The following is a 22115-nucleotide window of genomic DNA, read 5'->3' on the forward strand; positions in this document are numbered from 1 at the left end:
TGATGGTGTTTAAAATTTTGTTCTGTTTTGTGTTTTGTGCTTGTTTAGTTGTTTTTGTGGTTTTTATTTTGCATGTGTGTGTTGGGGGTGGGTGGTAGGTGGGGTGTTCCTGGTACTTGGGATGGTTTCAATGTTTTTCATAGCACTAAGTAAAGTGGAAACTAACTCATATTGACACTGAGTTACTACAGTCTACAAAGACTAGTTAAACATGAGTAAGATATTTCAGCCACCTCTCTTCTCAAACATTCAATCGGATGGGGCATGGTCCCAAACTGCTACTCATTAATTGTGTGTACGTGTGACCGACACTGCTTTGAAGATTATTCAAGTTTTACCCTGTAATGTCACCAGAGGGCTTATTGTGGGAGGTGATGCCTGTGGAAATTTCAGATCTTGTTGCATACAGAGGTTCCAGGACAATGAGTCCTATTTTGTTTTGTGCACTTATCTCTATTTTGTGATATTTAATCATCCATCATTCTCATCTGAATCCAGACTATACCAGACATCTAGCAATACGATGAAAATGTAATAAAATATGAGAAATAACAAACTCATCTCATCCTTGAACGGGCCACCCCATTGTATAAATAGCTTTATTACATGTCAATGACATTATGAATGCTGTCATATTGTGGCCACTGCAATGTAATATTTGGATGTTAATCACACGAAAAACAATCTTGGTTCTCATGTCAAATGCATCAGAAAAAGCACTCACATGAAAGTCATCATTTTGCTTTTTGACATATATATGATATGGAAGTTTGACAGTTTGACTGCAGCATTTATCTTACGTTCTTATGTCTTTAGTCTTCTCTTGGACACTGATTTGTGGAAAAAGTAAAGAACACCTGTAGTCAACTCTGGGATAAATTTCTTGTTGCTTTACGTACATGTGCATTTCCAAACATCAATAATGATCTCTCCGTGACAGATTACAAAAGAAAGGCGTTTTACTGACTAGATAGGAAATGTTGACAAACACTCGCAGATTTCTATGTAATGACTCAGCTTTACTTATCCTTGACAGCATCCATTCATATCCTCATCCCCTCTCACTGCATGCACACACACATGCACATGCATGCATGTACGTGCACTGCGGAAGCCTCTAATACATCAGCTAAATAAAAATTTCATCCCTAGAAAAGTCTGGCCGAGCTGTAAATCTGCATGTGTGGATATATTGATCCACTAGCCTAAACACAGTTGATAAGGATGCTGTCAGAGACAATCTTTGTTGGATGGAAGTCAGTGGATGTGAGTATCTTTGTTGTAAACACAGCCTTCAGCAATATTCCAGCTATACAACATTTGGGTAAGACAGAGACACTCTGTCACTATGGTGACCATCCACTGTGTCTCCCTGACAACCTGCATGGGTCACTAGGGGCCAGTTTCTAAAAACATATTAATACAATTAGATGTGATATAAGAACAAGAAACTTGGACATATATATCTCCTATACACATGAAATGATATCTTAGTAATTCTTAAAAATTCATCTATCATTCATTTGGGCTAAAAGACATTTTTACTTTTCATTCATTTTCAGTTTCATGACATGCTACTGGTCGTGACCTTCTTCAGAAAAAAGATGGTTCTTTAGTGTGACTTTGATATAGCTCACAAAGACATCACAGGATTGATGCAATTTTAGTAATCATCCATATTTGTGTTCACTTAATGGACAAGATAAACAGCCTGACTGACATCATGATACGACAGATATTGAAACAGATAACCAGTAATTTCTCTCTTATTTGATAGGTGATAATTTTAGAGATTTACAAGTGACTTTTCCAAGCTTTGTCATCAAAGGGCTACCCTGCCATTCTGCCACAGAAGATCCACTTGTTAAAAAGTCCGGCTGCAGAGAGAAAAGAAAAGAAATATTTATACTACATATTTAAACAAGTAACTGGGAACAATATGTAACAATAACAGCATAACCTCTTAATTTGATATCTGCTTGTACTTGTGTAAACTAAATACTTCAGCATTTTCTAGAACTGTTTTTTTATCATCAGCTTTCAATAAAAACTCACCTGTAATTTTTCCCAGACTTTCTTTTTGGGTTTTAATTCTTCATCTGGTGTGCCCTTCTCATAACCCTCTACAAACACCCTGTCCCCAGGGGCACTTCCTTCAGGGGGGTCAAGAGGTTCCACGGCCCGGGGGTCATCCCTGGACAGAAACAGAGATGAGCATTGTGTTCTCATGACCCTACTATTATATGCTGGAATCTCTATCTCTCTATCTGGGTGAATCTGATCAAGTCTAAAGCTAAACCCTGGTGAATGAAGACAAAGTTGATTTGTTTCACTTGGAAATCAACATGTCACATACTCAACTCCACATTCAAACATCTGCTGGATGATTCTTTACTCCTTTAATATTTTTCAAAAGACAAATATTTTTGAGTTGACTATATGAAATGAAAGTGGGTAACTTCCCAGGAACATATGACGTAACTCATCATTGTTTGGTGGATGAAATATTTTTGTGAAAAAAAAACCCATCCAACAAAACATAACCATTGTGAAGCACATTCCAAGAAAACAGTTTGAAACCAATGAATATAAGCGTTATTTTTTCAAACCCCACAATTGAAATCCACCAACCAGGTGCCCGTTTCACAAAACTATTGTAAGCCTAAGATCTGGTCATTTTCCTCATAGTATTCGTACCTCCTATGCCTCAGTATAAGAGGTACGAATACTACGAGAAAAGTTATGACAGCTTGGGCTTACGAGAGTTTGAGAAACGGGCCCTGATCTCTCTTGACTAGTTGGTAGACTACTGATCAGTTTCTAAAGCAATATAGTCAATACCATCATACATTCACACACACTTGCCCCCTGTAGAGACCCCTATATGTTCATCACTGCATTGTCAGGTCCAGACACAATCATGTATAGATCTTTGTGATATAGTTGGAATACTGCTGAGTACAGCGTTAAACAACAAAACCAAAGCATTTGACTTCATAAAACATAATAATCATCAACGCTTCACAGATCAGATTTTTTCACTTTTCATCTTCCTAAACCAGTTAACGCCGATTGAAAAAGCAAATTTTAAATAAATAAATAAATAAATAAATAAATAAATGAATAAATAAATAAATAAATAAATAAATAAATAAATAAATAAATAAATAAATAAATAAATAAATCATATATAAAACAATGGATCACATGGGGAGGTAACTCTGCCCTGACACTTTGTTTCTACTCACACTGATGCACACATGAGCATGGCTTGTGACTCGATGCCCCGCATCTTCTGAGGCTTCAGGTTGCACAGGAACACACCGAGCCTGTCTTTCAGGTCTTCCATGGGGTACAGCCCTGCCAGGCCGCTGATCACTGTCCGCGTTGATCCTCCCTCCCCTAGGTCTACGGTCTCCATGTACAGGCTGTCTGCATCAGGGTGCTGCAGATCACATGTGAGCGACTCAATTTACCATTACAGAAAGTCAAATCAAAATGGGGAGCTGTGCACATGTGCATAGAGCCCTGGGCTCCTTTTCTGGAAAAGTTCGTAGCCCTAAGAATTCCTAAGTTTGATAGTACCAAATGATAGTAAGAAAAAGCTAAAGAAGTTTGTAGGGGTAGGAACGTTCTGAGAATAGCTAGCCAGACCACATATCAGTTGAAGTTAGAGAGTGAGCATTAATTTACACAACTTTTAGGAATATTCCAGCAATACCATGCAAACACACACAAAACAAAATCGGCTAGCCCAGTGGTTAAAGCATCTGCTCCTCATGCGGAAGACCCAAGTTCTTGCTTGAAGCCCAGTTCCGGTGTTCTCTGCCATGATATTGGTCTAATATTGCTAAATGCAGCATGAAATTAAAGCTCTTCATTCATTAACAGGATCGATTAAGGAGGTTAGAATACCATAAAGTTTGATACCTTGCAGACTTCAGTGATCCTGCCGACCCTGAGGTCCAGCCTGGAGGGGATGATTTCCTCTGTCTGCTGGGATGCTGCCCCTCCTGGTCCCTCTGCAACACAAGCACCTTACATGTACACATGGACTAGCAGTGTTTAATGAACACGACCCGACTGATTTTAAATATGCAGAAGACCAGGAATGTCTACAAGCACACAGATACATATAATAATTCCCCTGGGTATGTTCCTGTCAGGGACAGGTTTTCATCACCTTACTGTTTGACAGGTATTAGATGATCTTGCGCAGTAAACGAGTTTGTGACTACTAGGCGGTGCAGTGAATGTAGATGAATAAACTTGGTTGCTACAGGTACATGAGGTAGATTGGGCATTAAGCATGTGAAATACACGCTGACTGTGGCATGAACTCAATGCCGCTTCTGTTTAACATGTGTAGAGTAGTATGATATAGAAATCAAAACATGACTCGCACAAGGAAATTGAACTGTTCAATAGTTAGATTGTTCCCCTTTTGTTTCAAGAGGAATATTCTGGACAGTGTTCCCATATATGCAAACTGGGGTCATTTGTCAGGTTCTGACTCATCTAATACATGTCCGGCAGTAGTGACAGCAATACCAATTAGGCAAGTAATGTTGATTGCCACTTCACAAGAACCATGCCATGCCAAAGGTAAACATGCTATGTTGTCTTTATCTAATATCCTTATACAGTAGAAACCCTCTAGAATGGCATTCACTGGGAGAGGACAAAAATGCTGGTAAAGGGGGCATGCCTGTTTAGAGAACTTTTCAACCTGAGCATTATCTTAAGTGTCTCTTAAAAAGCAACTGAACAAAACTCTGATATTCATCATATTCTTTCTTCATCAGTAAAGATAACATCAGAAAAATACACGTTAATACACGTTCAGCCAATCAGCCGGAGAGCAGAGACACTGGATGCTGTTGATTACACAATCTTTGTTGTGCTGAAATACAAAAAAAAAACTGATGCCGGATTAGGGGATGATCATCATAAATTTACTAACTTCAAGCTCCTACCAAATTCCATTGCTGATATTGAGAGCATGCCAGATTGGAGGGCTACCAGTTTTGAGAGGTTCCACTGTATGTCTTTTACAGATACCATACCACAGTCTTCATTTTAGAAAAGATGGATTTTCAATATGTTGCAAAAGGACTCTGAATTCATGGCAGTTTGATAAGCACAGGGAACACAATTACAACACAGACATTCCTCAGCTCATCACCTGGGTCACTCACTCAAATGAGCTGACATAAATAAGTGGAGTTTGACTAAATATAGAACACAAACGCTAATCTTGGAGTAGCTGTCTACAGAAAATCTCACTTGTTTTGACAACTGGGTAGGCCTTGGCTGTGATCTTCTTGAGCTCGGGAGTTTCAAACTCCTTCCTGATGGGATCCAGCAACCGGTTCAGGTAAACCTCCACTGCTGCCTTCAGGTCTCCAGGGTGCAGTTCCTGGAATCCAAATAAATGATATCAACTGACATTTACTTTGTGTGACTTGGAGTCAAAAGTCCTGATGTTCATACACTTAGTCACAAGTTAGTGAGTGTAATTTTACGCCACTCATCAATATTCCAAATGTATGGAAGCAGGGATACAATGAAATGTGTTAACCAAGTCAGTAAGACTGACTACCTGATTCAATTTCTGGCCATGGCCAGCATTGGTTACTGAAGATTAAGTCTAACCCAGATCTTTATTGACGACACTCATTGAAGGCCCAAACTCCCTTTTTAAGCCCCTTGAGCAGATGACCAGGAGATCTGCCATTTGACATTCAAACTCCTACCATACTAGGATATTCACATATCATACACATTGTCCATCATAACAGTTTGTTCAGTACTATCATCACCCAATATTATTCTGTTCATAGCTCGTAGTGAGAACAATTACCTTATGATACTGTTCTGTGAAGTAAAATGCATTCATCACCAATTTCTCATACAGATGTATTGTTATTACCTCTTTTCTAAATGCTTCCTCTAAATCAACATATTTCGTAAATGTTCTGTTGCCTCCAAATTCTTCTGACCTTTCAACTTTAAATTCTGTAACAGAAATACTTTAATATTAGATTGATTGACTGGTTTGTTGTTTAATATCACTCTCGGCAATATTCCAGCTATATGACAGTGGTCTGTAAATGCACCAGACAATCTAGTGATCAACAGCATGAGCACCGATCTACATCATTGGGGTGATACAAGGTCAACCAAGTTAGCAAACCTGACCACCTGATCTTGTCACTTCCTTTGACAAGCATAGATTGCTGAAGACCAATTCCTACCCAGATCTTCCAGAGTAATATTACAAAAAACTTTGCATTCATCAGGTGATGAAGAATGAGAAAATGAGTGTTTCTTGGTTTAATGTGCAACACTGGACACATCACTATTTCAGTGAGTGAGTGAGTGAGTGAGTGAGTGAGTGAGTGAGTGAGTGAGTGAGCGAGCGAGCGAGTTTTACACTGCACTCAGCAATATTCCAGCTACATTGAGGCGGTCTGTAAATATCTAAATGTGGACCACACAATCCAGTGATCAACAACATGAGCATCAATCTGCACATTTGGGAACCGATGACGTGTCAACCAAGTCAGCGAGCCAGACCACCTGATCCCGTTAGTCGCCTCTTATGACAAGCATAGTTGCCTTTTATGGCAAGCATGGGTTGCTGAAGGCCTATTCTACCCCTGACCTTCACAGGTTCATTATTTCAGTGATATGACGTTCTGTAAATGATCAAGTCTGGTCCAGACAAACCAGTGATCAATGTTTGATTTGGGTACGATGAGTGAGCGAATTTAGCAATTTTCTAGCAATATCAAGATGGAGAACACCAACAACAGACTTCACACATTGTAGCCATGTAGAGAATCAAACCTAGGGCTTTAGCATGACATGTGAACACATTAACCTCTAGATTACCCCCTTGCCCCTTAGAAATATGCAGTACTGTAGCCAATAACCAAAGGTAACAAAATCAGTAATCCTTCTTTTTAACAGCCAATTTTTTGTTGGTAGACCCAAGGACAGCTCCTTCTAGTGATAAATGTTACAGTTTCTTCTCCAAATAGATGTACCAGCAATGAGCTGTCTAAGAATTGTTTTAATTAAAATTCCATGGGTTATAATATTTTGATTTCAAAATGTTTGATATTGCTTTCAATGAAAATACTTGCATATATATTTACGCCCACAATATATAAAAATATGTTATGAATCACAAATTTCTGCCATTGTTGGTGGACACATTTATAAATAACGTGCAAGCTAAGTGCAATTATCTCCTAAAGTGCAGGAATCCCACAATTACACAGTCTGGCTGTAGCACTGAATATGGAGACAACTGTCGATGTGTGGACATACCTCCATCTGTGCTGAGAGGGAAGAGGACAAACTTGCAGAAGGAGAGGAGGCCATTGTCTGTAATGTTTCCTGGCTCACAGAATGCCTTCTTCAACTTTTTCTTGACTTGAGCTGGAGAGTCCAGGAGATCAATCTTAGAGTCTGGGTCGGATGAACTCATCTTGGATCCAGTCAGACCAGGAACTGCAGACATAATGGCATACTGGTTATTATGGTAACTATGGATTCTTAGTACAGAAATCCAGGTATGAGTTTATACACTGCTTGACTTGCATGCATTAGACAACATTTAGTAAGTAACTAGGCATTAGGTATTGCACTTACCCATTGGGTTCATGAAGTGCATCCTCTTCTTGTAGCCTAAGTGCGGGAGGTACTGAAAGAAACCAGATGTTTGAATTAACTCCCTCAGTTACATTTGGTGTTCCAAACGTTTAATAAACCAGGTAATAGACAGTTTTACAAACACATCGTTTCTTCAGGATCTTTGTAGACTTCTGGACTAACTTATGGTTTTTATTGATGATGCCTGTTTTCAAAAGGTAAATAGTCATTATAAATGATTTCACAAACTCAGGACTACCTTTTCGGCAAATGTGAAGATTTTCCTCTGATCTACACCACCAAACTGTATGTCAACCTTAAGGTATTCTTCATCCAGCGCCTGGAATATGGAATTCGAAATGGATAAAAATATCATAACTGCACATGTGTCACATGTCACTTTAATCATTAGATCCCTGCAACCCATCAGCAACATGCCACACCCATTCTGCAACCCGTAAGAAACCTATCATACAACCCTTGTCACATCTGTTCTACAAACGATGTCTTGCCACACCCACCATACAACCACTCTACAACCATGCCACACTCACTCCATGACTCCATGACTACTTTACATCCCACTTCACATAAATTCTACAGCCAGTCATACACATCATATCACCAGCGTCATGCAACAGCCACTGTACAACCACTCTACAACTCCACGACCCCTATCACACCCACTCTACAACCAATGCCACAACACTCCACAACCTCTGATACTGCCACTCTACAACCCATGCCACACCCCTCTACATCCCATGATACATCCACTCTACAACCCCTGCCACACCCCTCTACATCCCATGATACATCCACTCTACAGCCCATGCCACACCTCTCTACAACCCATGATACATCCACTCTACAACCCATGCCACACCCCTCTACATCCCATAATACATCCACTCTACAACCCATGCAACACCTCTCTACAACCCATGATACATCCACTCTACAGCCCATGCCACACCCCTCTACAATCCATGATACATGAGCTCTACAACCCATGCCACATCCCTCTACAACCCATGTCAAACCTAGTGTACAACCCCCATTACACCCCTCTACAACCCATGTTATACCCACTCTACCACCCACACCACACCTACACGACAACCCACCTGTAGACCTGGGTACAGCAGTCCACTCAGGAGGGGGTGATCCACCTGCTTGACCACCTCGGCACCAGCCTTCTTGGCATCATGCTCTGTCACCAGTGACGACAACTTGTACACATCCAGTGTGTATTCTCTGAAAGATACACTCATGTCACACTCCTTACAGACTACTGAGGATGTCACTGGTTTGGATGTATTCAATATCTTCACAATAATGTTCAAAACTATCACTAACAAGACAAATATAACTTCAACTTCATAAAATATTATGAGCAGCAAAAGAAATTTTATTTTAAGATTTTAAATAGAAGACATAAACATGAATGCTCACTTTTATGAGATTTAAATTTTTGTAAAATTGCATTTCTTTTGCTGTTTAGTATATGTAGAGGGAGAAAATGAACTGATCAGAAAACATGAATCAAAATGTTGTCTTTGGAAAACATTGATCACCAATGTCTGTTTCACCATTGTAAACAAGGCACTTTGCTCGCTGGTAAAAAACGCTTTGTGTCATCCAATATTAAAGGTATCCTTAATGACAGAAGAATTTAAGGCTGGTGGTAGTTTTGTGTTCTGTTGTTTCTCACACCAGTGAATGTTTCAGAATTAACAGCCCTTCCATACACAGCTCACTCTTTGTTGTTTACATGATAAATGTAACCATTCATGAAGACAAAGGTTTGAGTCAACTCCTCAACAGGCATGAATGAACCCACTTGGCTAACAATTTGCTTGTTTCTATATTTCTAAATGCCACACTTGGCATCATTCTAGCCAAACGGCTGTTTGTAATTAATCATGCCTGGATCAAACAATACAGTGATCAGAGATTGACATCATAAGCATCAATCTTCACAACTGGGATACAATGACATGCATCAACCTAGTCAGCAAGCCTGACAGCCTAGTGCTATTAGTCACCTCTTACAATGCTGAAAACATGTTTCACTTATGAAGATCCAGGTCTTCTGTAACCCATGCTTCTCCAAAGGGGTGACTAACAGGATTGGGTTGTCAGACTCGCTGACTTGGTTGACACATGCCATTGTGTTCTCACTCTGGACATCGCTGTTCATGCTGTTGATAACTTGATTGTATGGTCCAGACCATAATTTCCAAACCGTTGCTGTATAGCAGGAATATTGATGAGCGCGGTGTTAAATGACAAACAAACTAGAAAACCAACTGTAACATAATGAATCTCACCTGCTGAGCTGGTATTCTGTCCCTTGCACAAACTTGAGCTTGTCAAGTGGGACGCCGATCGAGCGCAGCATGGCCTTGATGACATGCTCGTAGTACTTGACCCGCTGCTGTAGCAGTTCCCACGGAGCCTTCATGTTGTCCAGGTAGGCATGCAGGTCTGCGAACAGGATCGTCACCTGGTGGGAAGATTAAGGCACACTGATCAAGGCTCTGATTTAAATGGTGTATGTCACTTGGGTGATGGTTTAGTTACATCTGTCTTCAGCTTGTAAAGATGTGGGTTAGAATTGGCCTTCAGCAGCCTATGTTTGCCTCAAAATTCAACTGTGCTTGTTGTAGGAGGTGACTAATGGGATCAGGTGGTCAGACTTGCTGACTTGTTGTCTAAGATAGTGATTGGGTTCAGTTTTACTCCAGCAATGTTATGGCAGAGTACACTTGAAATGGGATTGACACAATGTACCCATGTTGAGAACTGAACACAGGTGTTTCGTATGACAAGCAAATGCTTTAACCATTGCCCCGTAATAAAACAGATACAAGTCCTAACCAGGATTAAAAGGAACAGTTTTTAGTACAGTGAGGTGAAAACTGTCTGTCAGGGAAATCAAAGCAGGTCTGCAAGAGCAACGGACCAACAATACATAACAGTGTATGCTGAAAGTGAGTAATTCTATTTTCAAGCAGGTCCTCTGGAAACACTACCAGACCTTCTGACAAGGTATGATGGCACAAACTCACAGGGCAAATGGTGAAGGGATGCTGTGTACAGACACACTGATCAAGGCTCTGATTTAAATGGTGTATGTCACTTGGGTGATGGTTTAGTTACATCTGTCTTCAGCTTGTAAAGATGTGGGTTAAAATTGGCCTTCAGCAGCCTATGTTTGCCTCAAAATTCAACTGTGCTTGTTGTAGGAGGTGACTAATGGGATCAGGTGGTCAGACTTGCTGACTTGTTGTCTAAGATAGTGATTGGGTTCAGTTTTACTCCAGCAATGTTATGGCAGAGTACACTTGAAATGGGATTGACACAATGTACCCATGTTGAGAACTGAACACAGGTGTTTCGTATGACAAGCAAATGCTTTAACCATTGCCCCGTAATAAAACAGATACAAGTCCTAACCAGGATTAAAAGGAACAGTTTTTAGTACAGTGAGGTGAAAACTGTCTGTCAGGGAAATCAAAGCAGGTCTGCAAGAGCAACGGACCAACAATACATAACAGTGTATGCTGAAAGTGAGTAATTCTATTTTCAAGCAGGTCCTCTGGAAACACTACCAGACCTTCTGACAAGGTATGATGGCACAAACTCACAGGGCAAATGGTGAAGGGATGCTGTGTACCTATGACACATGCCATGTTACAATGCTAACAGTGAACCTACAATATCTACAGACATCCACACAGATGACCTTCATATGTTGTGTTACCATGGCTACAGTGGACAAGACCTTCATGAAAGATGACCTAGACATCTCATGTTCCCATAGTTACAATGTACAATGCCAAAAGAACACATCGAGACATGTCATGTTCCCATAGTTACAATGAACAATGCCTAAAGAACACATTGAGACATACCATGTTCCCATAGTTACAATGAACAATGCCTAAAGAACACATTGAGACATACCATGTTCCCATAGTTACAATGAACAATGCCTAAAGAACACATTGAGACATACCATGTTCCCATAGATACAATGAACAATGCACAAAGAAAACATCAAGACACACCATGCTCCATGGTTACAAAAGGCATATAATATTAACATATTAAGACATACCATATTATGTTATGTTACCATGGATACAATGGACAACACCTTTATGACAGATGACACAGACATGCTGAGTTACCATGGTAACAAGTGGACAAAACCTAAAGAGCAGGTGACAATGGATATAATGGACAATACCTCTGCCCCGGCCCTGAGGAAGTCGGCCACCTTGGACATGGGCACAAAGTAGCCGACATGTGGCTTGCCTGTTGTGGCTGTGCCCCAGTAGATCTTCACATCTCTTTCCTTCAACAATGGCAGCAAGCGATCTTCCCCAAGAACCTCCTGCCAAAAGAAAAACAGTACTGTTGATAAAAGACAAAAGAAACACAGGAATTATTACTTCAAGGAAGAGTACTACTGATGTAAGTGAATGCTGTTAAAATATACACCTGGAAATTAATCAAGCAACACCCCAATTTTTTCTATTGGAGCAACTTTGAAGTGTTCTGACAATCAAAATATGCCGGGTTGATATAGTTTGACACTTTTTTATTCAACAGACGATCTCTGACAAACAACTTAAAGGGAAAAAGTATCAAGACTTTGCTTTATTGCATCGAAATCGAAATTCTAAAAACTGTCTTAAATTCATGAAAAAATGGACACAATTTACTATTCATCCACAGACGTTGTTGTCAGGTGTATTAACACAAATGTCACATGGAAAGAAAGAACAGTCATCTGAGAGTCTGCACACCGACTTTCATCAATATCTAGTGTGTCCTCCCTGCGCACGCACCACCGATTCCAGACGCCTCCTCATTCCTTGGATGAGTCTCCGGATCTGATTCTGGGGGATCCTGTTCCACTCCTCATGCAGGGCAGCCGTCAATTCGTTGAGATTATGGACTGGTGGGTCTCTCTGCCTCACACGACGGCCAATAAAGTCCCACAAATGTTCAATGGGGTTGAGGTCAGGGCTCATGGCAGGCCATGGAATTCTGTCAATTGCATTTTGCCGCAAAAAATCATTTACAGCATGCGCCCTGTGAGGTCTAGCATTGTCGTCCATAAATATGGGTCTCGTTGCCAGAGGATGGTTCTCAAAATGAGGTACCACAGCCCTGTCAAGAACCTCCTGTTGGTAACGAACACCGTTAAGGTTGCCACGGATGGTAATGATATCCAACTTGCAGTTCATGGAAATGCACCCCCATACCATAACGGAACCTCCCCCAAAGGCCACAGTCTCCTGGATGTTCCGTGGAGCCATTGCTGTGTTCCTCTGCCTCCAGACCCGAGTACGACCGTCCACCATGTGCAGCAAGAACCGGCTCTCATCTGAGAAATGGACCTTCCTCCAAGAGGCAATGTTCCAGTGCAAACGGTCATTACACCAGGCCAGTCGGGCTGCCTTATGGGCTGGAGACAGTCTGGGTCGCTTGATTGGCCTCCTTGCCCGGTATCCTGCAGCTTTCAGACGATTCCGAACAGTCCTGTTCGAGATGGGTCTCCCTGGAAGCCACTCCTGTCTCAACCGAGAGCTCGAGTCGAAGGACCTGCGCCGTACAAGTCTCAGTAAAGCTCTGTCCTCCCGGACTGTGGTCTTCCTGGGTCTTCCTGGTCTAGGCAGGTCTTTAACTTCATTAGTGGCCCGGTATTTTTTCAAAAGTTTTGAAATTATGGAATGATGTCGTCCGATTTGAGTCCCGATTTGTCTTAGAGACATACCAGCATTCCTCATGCCGATTATTTGCCAACGAGTGGCCTCTGATAATTTCCTACGTGCCATGACATTGAAATGAATGAAAAACCGAATGCAATCGACAACCTGCGCTTGTAAACACCCCAGGGAAAAAGTGCATTTTTCGAAAGTTGAGGTTAAAGCAATGCACGTGCGCTGTGCAAGCTTCACGCGCGTCATATCAACCCATGAAAAGCTCATGCTGTATGTCAATACATCAAAATTGAATAATCAATCATCAAAATTACTTCGTTAAACTTTGTTAAGTTTTTATGTGTCTTTGAATTTGGTGTTGCTTAATTAATTTCCATATGTATATAAACCTGAAGTGTGCTTCTCACTATATGTTAGGTCATCTCTTGTTTTCCCATAATAACCACATTTGAGGTTTTGGTTTTGGAGGGACAGTTTTTACTTTTCTCTAGAAAGACCTCTTCCAAGGTTATACTTTTTGCTAGTAAGACCACTTCCCAGGTTTTACTTCTCTTAACTTTACATGAACATCAACATTCAAATGATACATGAGTGTTTCAAATCAGTTGAAAAAAATATTGTTCATGATGAAGTTCAAAGTACAAATGTTTTCCCAAGCAAGACTGGAACCAAAAGTCTCAGATTTGTAGGCAGACGCTCTATCGCACGGCCATCAGGCCGACAAAGGTGGTGGGCTTAAATTATCAACTTTTAGTTACTGTCATTAAATTGATTTTACACATGCTTCAGTTATTGTTATGTTGCTTCATTAAATGATCATCTACATTGTAATTATCTGCATTGACAGCATATATGTTTAAGAAAACTCTTCTCCTCGGTTTTGGTCGACAATGTAAACCCATCGGGGTCGGGAAATCCCCTCCCCTCCAGTTTTACATTGTCGACTAAAACCTCAGAGGTGTGTTTTCTCCTCTACATATTGACCATGTTGAGTGTGACGGAGTTTGCACTCCAGTGATCAACAGCATGAGCAACAATGTATGCTATTGGGATACAAGTTCTAGTACTTTTTTGAGTTGAGTCCCATTCTGAATTGGAACCCACACCCTCAGAGTCAGGCACCTAATCGCCAGCACACAAAGTCAGCAGCCTAACCTGCTCAGTCACCATGATGTCCGCTAAAATGAAAATTGGACAACTGGTAGTCCAGGCTACAGGCTTTGTCACACAGTTTGTGTACCCCTCTGAAAAGTGTTAACTGGCATGGCTCCCATGGCTGAAAGCTATGACTACACAATGCCATTTAGGAAGTGGTCAAATGTAACACTTGTTACATAAAAAAGTATTTAACTTGGTTAATCTTCAGTATGGCATACCTGTAGATTTCTCTTGAGCAGGTCAAGCTTTTCCTCTGGACTCAAGCTGGCAGTCTGGTTCTCCATGATGGCAGGCCCACTTTGATGTCACTGTCAACAAATACATACCAGTACATGTAATAATGAATACTATATTACATGTTACATGCATGTTGTATCAATGTACACGTATACTTAATTACATGATATTTTTCATTTCAAACATTGCTCAACAAAATGTTAGTTTTTATGAATAAAGAACACATCAAGTGACAGTCCACACAAGTAATTCATATACCTAACACGAACAGGTGATGATCTTGGCTTTCATAATATCGGTGTCTTCTTAACACCCTTAAAGATATAACAAGACCTGCTCCGAGGCAATTCCTCGATGTAAATACTGGATTGTGATTAGCTAACTAATGTTATTCAGAGGTAAATAATCATGTTGTATACCTCTGATTTTCCAATACAGAATGTAATTATTTAAAATCTTAATAATATGGTTATGGTAGAATTACCTCATGCTTTACAAAAATATGAACATTAAAGTTTTTAACATAACATCTTTTATTAATTTTCCTGAAAAAATGCACTTTGTTTGGAATGCTAAATAAATCCCAGACTATGTTTTCCTGAATGAAACTGTTATGTAGCCTGCATAATTTATCACGCTCTGTTTATTTGGTTTACATGTTCAGTATGTAATCTACTGGAGATCTCTTACTTAATAAGTGTCTGCCTGTTGTGCTGTGTCTGTCTGAGTAACATACTCCAGTTCGATCTATTTTTGCTTTGTTAGGACTTCGATATGGCTAAACTCAGTCAACACAGGATGATTGTTATACAACTGTTTGTCACACAAGACCAAGGTCTTAATTACCCACAAGATCCACACAGATGATTTTGCCTAAAGTTGCTTAAACCACTCTAAGTGAACATGATCAGGGACTATATTTTCAAAGCTCACTTAGCGCTAAGATAGTCATAAGTCAATTTCAAGTCAGTGTTAGCGCTAAGAGAGCTTTGGAAATCTAGGTCCAGGTCTTTCATGGGCAATAAGACATTGATTGCCTTTGTTTTTTCACACTTCTCAAGTGGTAGGAAGGGTTTGTTTTGTTTGTTGTTATATGGTGGTGGATTGTATATAATTGAGTCTGACCCAGATCAAGTGATCAACAGCATGAGCACATCAATCTAAGCAACTGGGATATGATGACCTGTGTCGATCAACGGCAACCGACCCCATTTGCTGCCTCTTATGACAAACATAGATTGCTGAAGGTCAATTCTAACCGGAATCTGCAGTTCCTAAGCATTCAGTTGTGAGATAGTTATAAACATGATCAATAGTTCATTATAGTATTCATAGCCGGGTCACTGAGCAGAACTGGAGTTTCTATTTGTACAGTAGGCCCAACTGAAGGCCTGAATAAATATATAACATCATATCCTATGATAAGCAGAGAAAAAATAATACATTAGATTTAATCAAATGAAAACTGGACTGTCTACTCCGCCATTTTTTTTATCACTCTGAAGGCCCCTTCCAACGAGTGATTATTGTGCCAAATTTTCTCCAATAAATATTAAGTTTCAGCAATAAACGTGACTAAAATCATCCTAAATTACAGTAGACTATTTCATCACTATATTAGACCTGCAGGTTTCCTATAAGGACCTGTGAAATTAGCATTTGGGGTTCCCCTTGACCCTCAGATCTATTAGGCATAATTTAACCCTGTAGTGAGTGATTAGATTTCACGCCACTTTTAGCAATATTCTAGCAATGTGATAGATGCCAAAAATGCACATCACATACTCTACCCACATGGGGAATTGACCCCTGATCTTAGGTGAGATGAGCAAACGCTTCCGACACATGGCTACCTTATGGCCCCAGTTATTGGTGCTGCTAACACCACATTATTGTCAAAAGTCATACTTTTGGAACGTGTCAGCCAATCGAACAAAACATCAGAATCCAGTGTAGAGTCCTAACATGTCAGTTACCTTGACAATGCTACTGAAATATCTGCACATCATGCATATCAAACATGCATATGGGACACAGCTGTCTTAAGCATTAAGCATGGACATTCCAGACTCTGACAATGCTGATATTATGTAGTCATTACTAAATATGCAACTCTGAATACAGTATCTAAGTCACCAGCAGAGGACCTAAACTGTACGTGAGATGGTTCTCTGTTCCGTATACATGGCATTTTTCACATGACTGCCAGACTATGAACAGGGAAAATCTGCATTTCACACAACCACATGTCTAAAAGTGATATTTATGTTAATAATGAAACAAAGGAGCCACTGATAGCTGTTCTAGTTATTGAATGACATGCATGAAAACATAAAAGGAAAAATCAAATACGACAGTAGTCAAATTCTGACAAAAAAGTGCCAGTTTTCAATAAATTTTATGATTTTAAAAAGTGAATTTCATCTATATGCATATTTTCAGAAATGTTCATAAAGTATTTTCTGATAGCTTGTATCATAAATTCAAGATATACGTGTGGCTTTGAGGCACACAAATGCCCGCCTGTTTCTTATTGGTCACAGTCAGATGTTTCACAAACAGATATAAAGTAAACTTCGCTCACACTGAAACTTTCAAATACCAGATGGACAAAACAAATTTGTTTTGAGTCCCAGCTAATAACATTTGAATTTAATCAAAACTCATACAGTAAATTAGCACTTATCTTATCAAGTTATCATGAACTTGTGTTCTTTATCATTATTATAACTGTACTGTATTACAGATGTTCAGTGAGTGAGTGAGTGAGTGAGTGAGTGAGTGAGTGAGTGAGTGAGTGAGTGAGTGAGTGAGATGCACATAAATACTAGTAATTAAACTTTAAGAACCAGTCATCGACGGACAGTACAATAACTAGAGTATCACAAAAAGAGTTAAAACTAGCTAGAATGTATTTTTAAAAGCAGAAAACTATCTTAGACAATAACACCTAAAAATTGGCTATTGATCACCAACAACTGAAGGTAAATCACCATACTAGGGGCCAAGGGAACTTACAGTGCTTCTCCTACCTGCATGGACCCTAGCTGGATTTACACCATCCCTTCAGCTGTTGGGAATTGTATGCAAGTTTAGCCACAAATTAAAATGACAATAACACTAGTACTACAGCTAAAAGTGTGGAAGATTAAATTTGACTTTGAATGTGTTGGGACTCACATACCTTCTCAGGAGGACAATTATTTTATGGTACTAAAACCTCCCTTGAGGGTACCGCCACTAACAATCTTAGTTATCAACTTAAACTTCCAATCATAAAATATTGATCCATTTACAAATCCGTCAACAAATCCAATTCTTTTAAAAATGCAATAATTAAATGAGAACTTATATTGCTAAAAAGATTCTTCATAGTTCATGAATTAAAATACTTATCCCTTGTGTTGGAGTACTGAAAACAGCCAAGCAAGAGATGCTCAGCATCCCATGATTATCGTAAGAGGAGACTCATTGCACCGTAGACTCAGTTTCGATTCCCTACATGGGTACCAAGTGTAAAGTCCCCCTAGTTATGAGTTTACTTCTTGTTTTACTCTTACATAAAGAGCATTATATCAAAGTTGGCAAAATGATGCAGTTACAGCACATAATTAATCATTTTGTTTAAAAATGGGGCATTGAGGCTACCCCCCGAGGCAATCTTAACAAAACTTGGGTGCAATTTGACCAAATTTACTGGGGCATTCTGTAGCTGGGGCAATTAGACAGGCAATCAGACTTGATTTAATTCATGTTAAGAATACCACTGACAGTAAGTTGTAACAGGTAATGATAGAATGGGTGTTTCCTTCTCCAGCCTAGCTTTTGGATTTTCATACCCCATGTTAGACTAACAACTAGTCTCTGTTTTACTGAAAAATGTTCATAGTTAAAAAAAGTAATATAATGAAATGGAGCCCTGAGACTTTCTTCAGGTAAGGGAATCTAGACTTGCCACATTTTCTAGACTTACATGGGCTTTCTTCAATTCTTGGATATATTTACTTCAGGGTCTGTACAACACACCAAACCCATGTGTGCATGTGTCTTTCATATGTCTCTTTACTTTGAAATCAGAGAGAAATGGTGGCTCTTTCCATTGTTCAATGATTCTGTTTATCTACAGGCGACTTACCAAATTTCATGGGTCCTAATACACCAGCATGGTACCACTTACAAAAACAACGTGATTTGTATTACTGTAGCGCTAGTTCTTTGGCATTATGGTGAACTCTAGTCACATCTGACATCACGAGCGGGAAGGCCACGAGTTCCAGCAGAAAATACACAATACCCGAAGCTCAGTTAACAGAAACTGTTTTCATAATCAAAACATAACAAACCACATATCTGAAACAAAAATAGGGGTACCTGTTTCTAATGATTGTATCTTTCACCAAGCTAATTACTGCACTTGTCTAGCATTCTCTTTTAAGCTAGTTAAAGATTATTTAACATTAAGATTGAACAATAACAATCATGTTTATCATGTTAGCAATATTACATCACTTACCAATATCAAGAACAATCAGCAGTTAATATGGTTCTATCTTGACATCAACAACAACTTTGATTACTGATCCACCAGGCCCTGATGAAGTCTAACCTGTACTATTTATGAGATGATTGTCGCTTAATGAAACAGCAGTGTGTCCCTACTTAATTAAAGGACTACAATATAGCTCTGGGCTAAATTGTTTATTGCCGTGCCCATTAAGAAAGAATGTATGTGGGTTTAGGAAGTACTATAAAAGTGTCAATCAAATGTTTCGTTACTATGGTTATTCTCACAACATCCTGGTAGACCTAGATAATACTGGCAACATGAATGTAAACATATTGATGATATGTGATATTGCTTACAGATTCAATGACCATGCATGGGAGCACAAGATATAATAATATTCATAACAGTAAATAATAAGTTAAAATTTATAATACATCTTTATACATGCATTTGTGTATGCTCCTGGTGCGACAATAAATTAGAGGATAATATACAATAAATATCCATGGGGGGATTGAAGAGTAGGTACTCTTTAAAATGTAGATTTTCATTCATGCAAAAATTTAAGTTTACTGTTAAAAGGTAGGTACCTAATTAATTCAATCACTGTGGAACCAACGTAATTGGCTGCAAACATGGCATGGGGTAATTAAAGCTCTCCGTAAAATCCCCAAGGATAGTGGTTACTTGATCGTCATGAATAAATGCGCAGAGATTAGTTAAGGCAGGGGCCATGGGACGTTTGCACATTAGAATAAAAAATAGCCCTTTAAAATTTTGATGTTTACGATTGATATAAGGGCAGTGGCCTATTCTAAATTAAGAAAATGGTTAATAATCCTGAAAATGGCCCATTGTTAAAGTTCTTTATTCAAATCCCTGAACAGGTGTCTCGGTTTTTTATTTCATGCTTTCATAATTTGCTCTGAATAGATTACCAAGGATGAACCTTGTATTCTGCAAGTTATAATGTTGATTATTTCAGTCTAACGTCAGTCAGTGTGATCACTTGATTGATCCTTTGCCTGACAAAAGATTCTAAATCAATGTTGAGTATTTGGTCAACATCTGCTCCATACTCATGCTACTTGAAGATATCATTATAAGGTACATGACAAGGATTATTGTCAGATGATTTTTTACAGCAGAGTCTAAGAGTGGATAATTTTTAGAGCTTTCATAAATGTTTTATTCAACCACATCCAGTCCCCCTTCAGTCTTTAACGTTTCCTTTGTGATTCCTTTCATTTTTATCATTCCAAGTGAATTTGAAAATTATCTTATCAAGGGATATGATAAAGTTATCTAGAGCATTTGAACTGAATAAAAACCAAACTTTGTGCATTTTGTGATTAAAATATAACTTTGCTGTACTTCATCACACGTTTAGGAACAGGTGACATGTTTTAAATCTGTGTAGCTGCCAACACTGTTATGAAGCATGTGATGTACAATACTGTAGGCAAGGCTTGTATACACATGAGTAATGCTAGTAAATCTTATAAATAATGAAAAAATTCTATATCCATAGAACTGTCCCCATTGTTCAACACAAATTAGGAAGTGGCAGTTAACCGTTTGCTCATCAAGCCTAAGACCAGGGTTGGATTCCCCACATGGCTACATTGTATGAAGCCCATATCTGGTGTCTCTTGCTGTGATATTGCTGGAATATTGCTAGAAGCTGCATAAAACCATACTTACTCAGCACAAATTAAGTTTGATGAGATGACCCTGCCCATTCACCATGTTCACAGTGCTTGTATTTGCAAGCAGTGGTGACTTTACATTTAACACTGAATAATGCAAGGTAATACATATGCTCAATTATTTACAGATCATCATCACGTGGCTGTTAGTGTTATGGTTAGAGAGTTAAAGAACAACCAAAACATACATCTTTGAAAGACGGCTCACAACATAACCAAATTTGCACCTAGTGCTGGAAGTAATATTTACACATTCCTACTCAGGATTGTTAGATTGTGCAAATAAAAGTTAGACTGGATTGATGATTAATGATATCACTATCAGTGACTGAAGGTGCAGCAAGACTGGAACATATGTTGAAACCTTACCATTTCTATTGGTGATACAGATATTTTAAAATGAATATTTGTTACAATGCACGCATTACACACGTTGATCAAATGTTCATTTAGATTCTGAAACTTCCAAGATTTTAAAGAAGATAGATTATTTTTTTTAAAACCACCACCACTGATTCGTGTGAAAACCAAAACAACTAATATGATGGGAATAAGATACGCACAGTATCCTATGACTGCTCATGCAGGTGTCAGGTAGTAATTATGACAGTATTTACGAAGTGGAGTTTTATTAGTTGCAACATTCATGTTTTAAGGCGACTGTTCTCTGTAAGTGATCGATCTTTCGATATGTTAATCCTGTGTCATGACTGACATGAGCATACTACTACTAGTTTCATTGCATTGACAATGTGCAGCTGCCGTTTACCATTCATAACTTACCTTTGGACGAACACTGCTGAAAGTTTCACAAACAGCAAACTAACATCCGCACCTGATTTTATAACCTCCTGATTACCTATCAGAATTCGGGCAATAGAAAAAGCGGTATCTTTACTCACGCAATATGCCAGCAATGTTTACACCGGTGATCTTCCCAGTTGCATCAGACACGTTTACCGTAAAGCGATACAACTTCCGGTTACAGATGTGGCATTATATAAAGTTTATATTCTGTTTACAATGAAGCGGCGACATGAATTTTTACTAGCATTAATTACAAATGTATGCAAATAATTCTGACATGATCGATTGACTATT

The 22115-nt window shown here is 39.1% G+C and overlaps 1 protein-coding gene across 3 annotated transcripts; it reads right to left on the reverse strand.

Annotated features, from left to right (window-relative positions):
• Positions 1-564: 564 nt before the first annotated feature.
• LOC137287603 (tyrosine--tRNA ligase, cytoplasmic-like) lies at positions 565-21998 on the reverse strand. Of its 3 annotated transcripts, none has more exons than XM_067819978.1 (14): positions 21917-21998; positions 14780-14869; positions 11921-12067; positions 9996-10171; positions 8790-8919; positions 7922-8002; positions 7663-7714; positions 7339-7521; positions 5933-6018; positions 5287-5419; positions 3931-4022; positions 3249-3445; positions 2056-2194; positions 565-1877 (listed from the first exon to the last, which is right to left on the reverse strand). In XM_067819978.1, exons 2-14 carry the CDS (start codon positions 14843-14845, stop codon positions 1767-1769), a joined length of 1593 nt encoding a protein of 530 aa, XP_067676079.1. In that variant the 5' UTR covers positions 14846-14869; positions 21917-21998; the 3' UTR covers positions 565-1766. The 3 variants fall into 3 exon arrangements, with proteins under 3 accessions (XP_067676079.1, XP_067676080.1, XP_067676081.1); XM_067819979.1 differs by having other exon boundaries at positions 21798-21941; XM_067819980.1 differs by lacking the exon at positions 21917-21998 and adding an exon at positions 15062-15119.
• Positions 21999-22115: the final 117 nt, after the last annotated feature.

Source organism: Haliotis asinina, chromosome 6, assembly GCF_037392515.1.
Source record: "Haliotis asinina isolate JCU_RB_2024 chromosome 6, JCU_Hal_asi_v2, whole genome shotgun sequence".
In the NCBI taxonomy this organism is placed as follows: Eukaryota; Metazoa; Mollusca; class Gastropoda; order Lepetellida; family Haliotidae; genus Haliotis; species Haliotis asinina.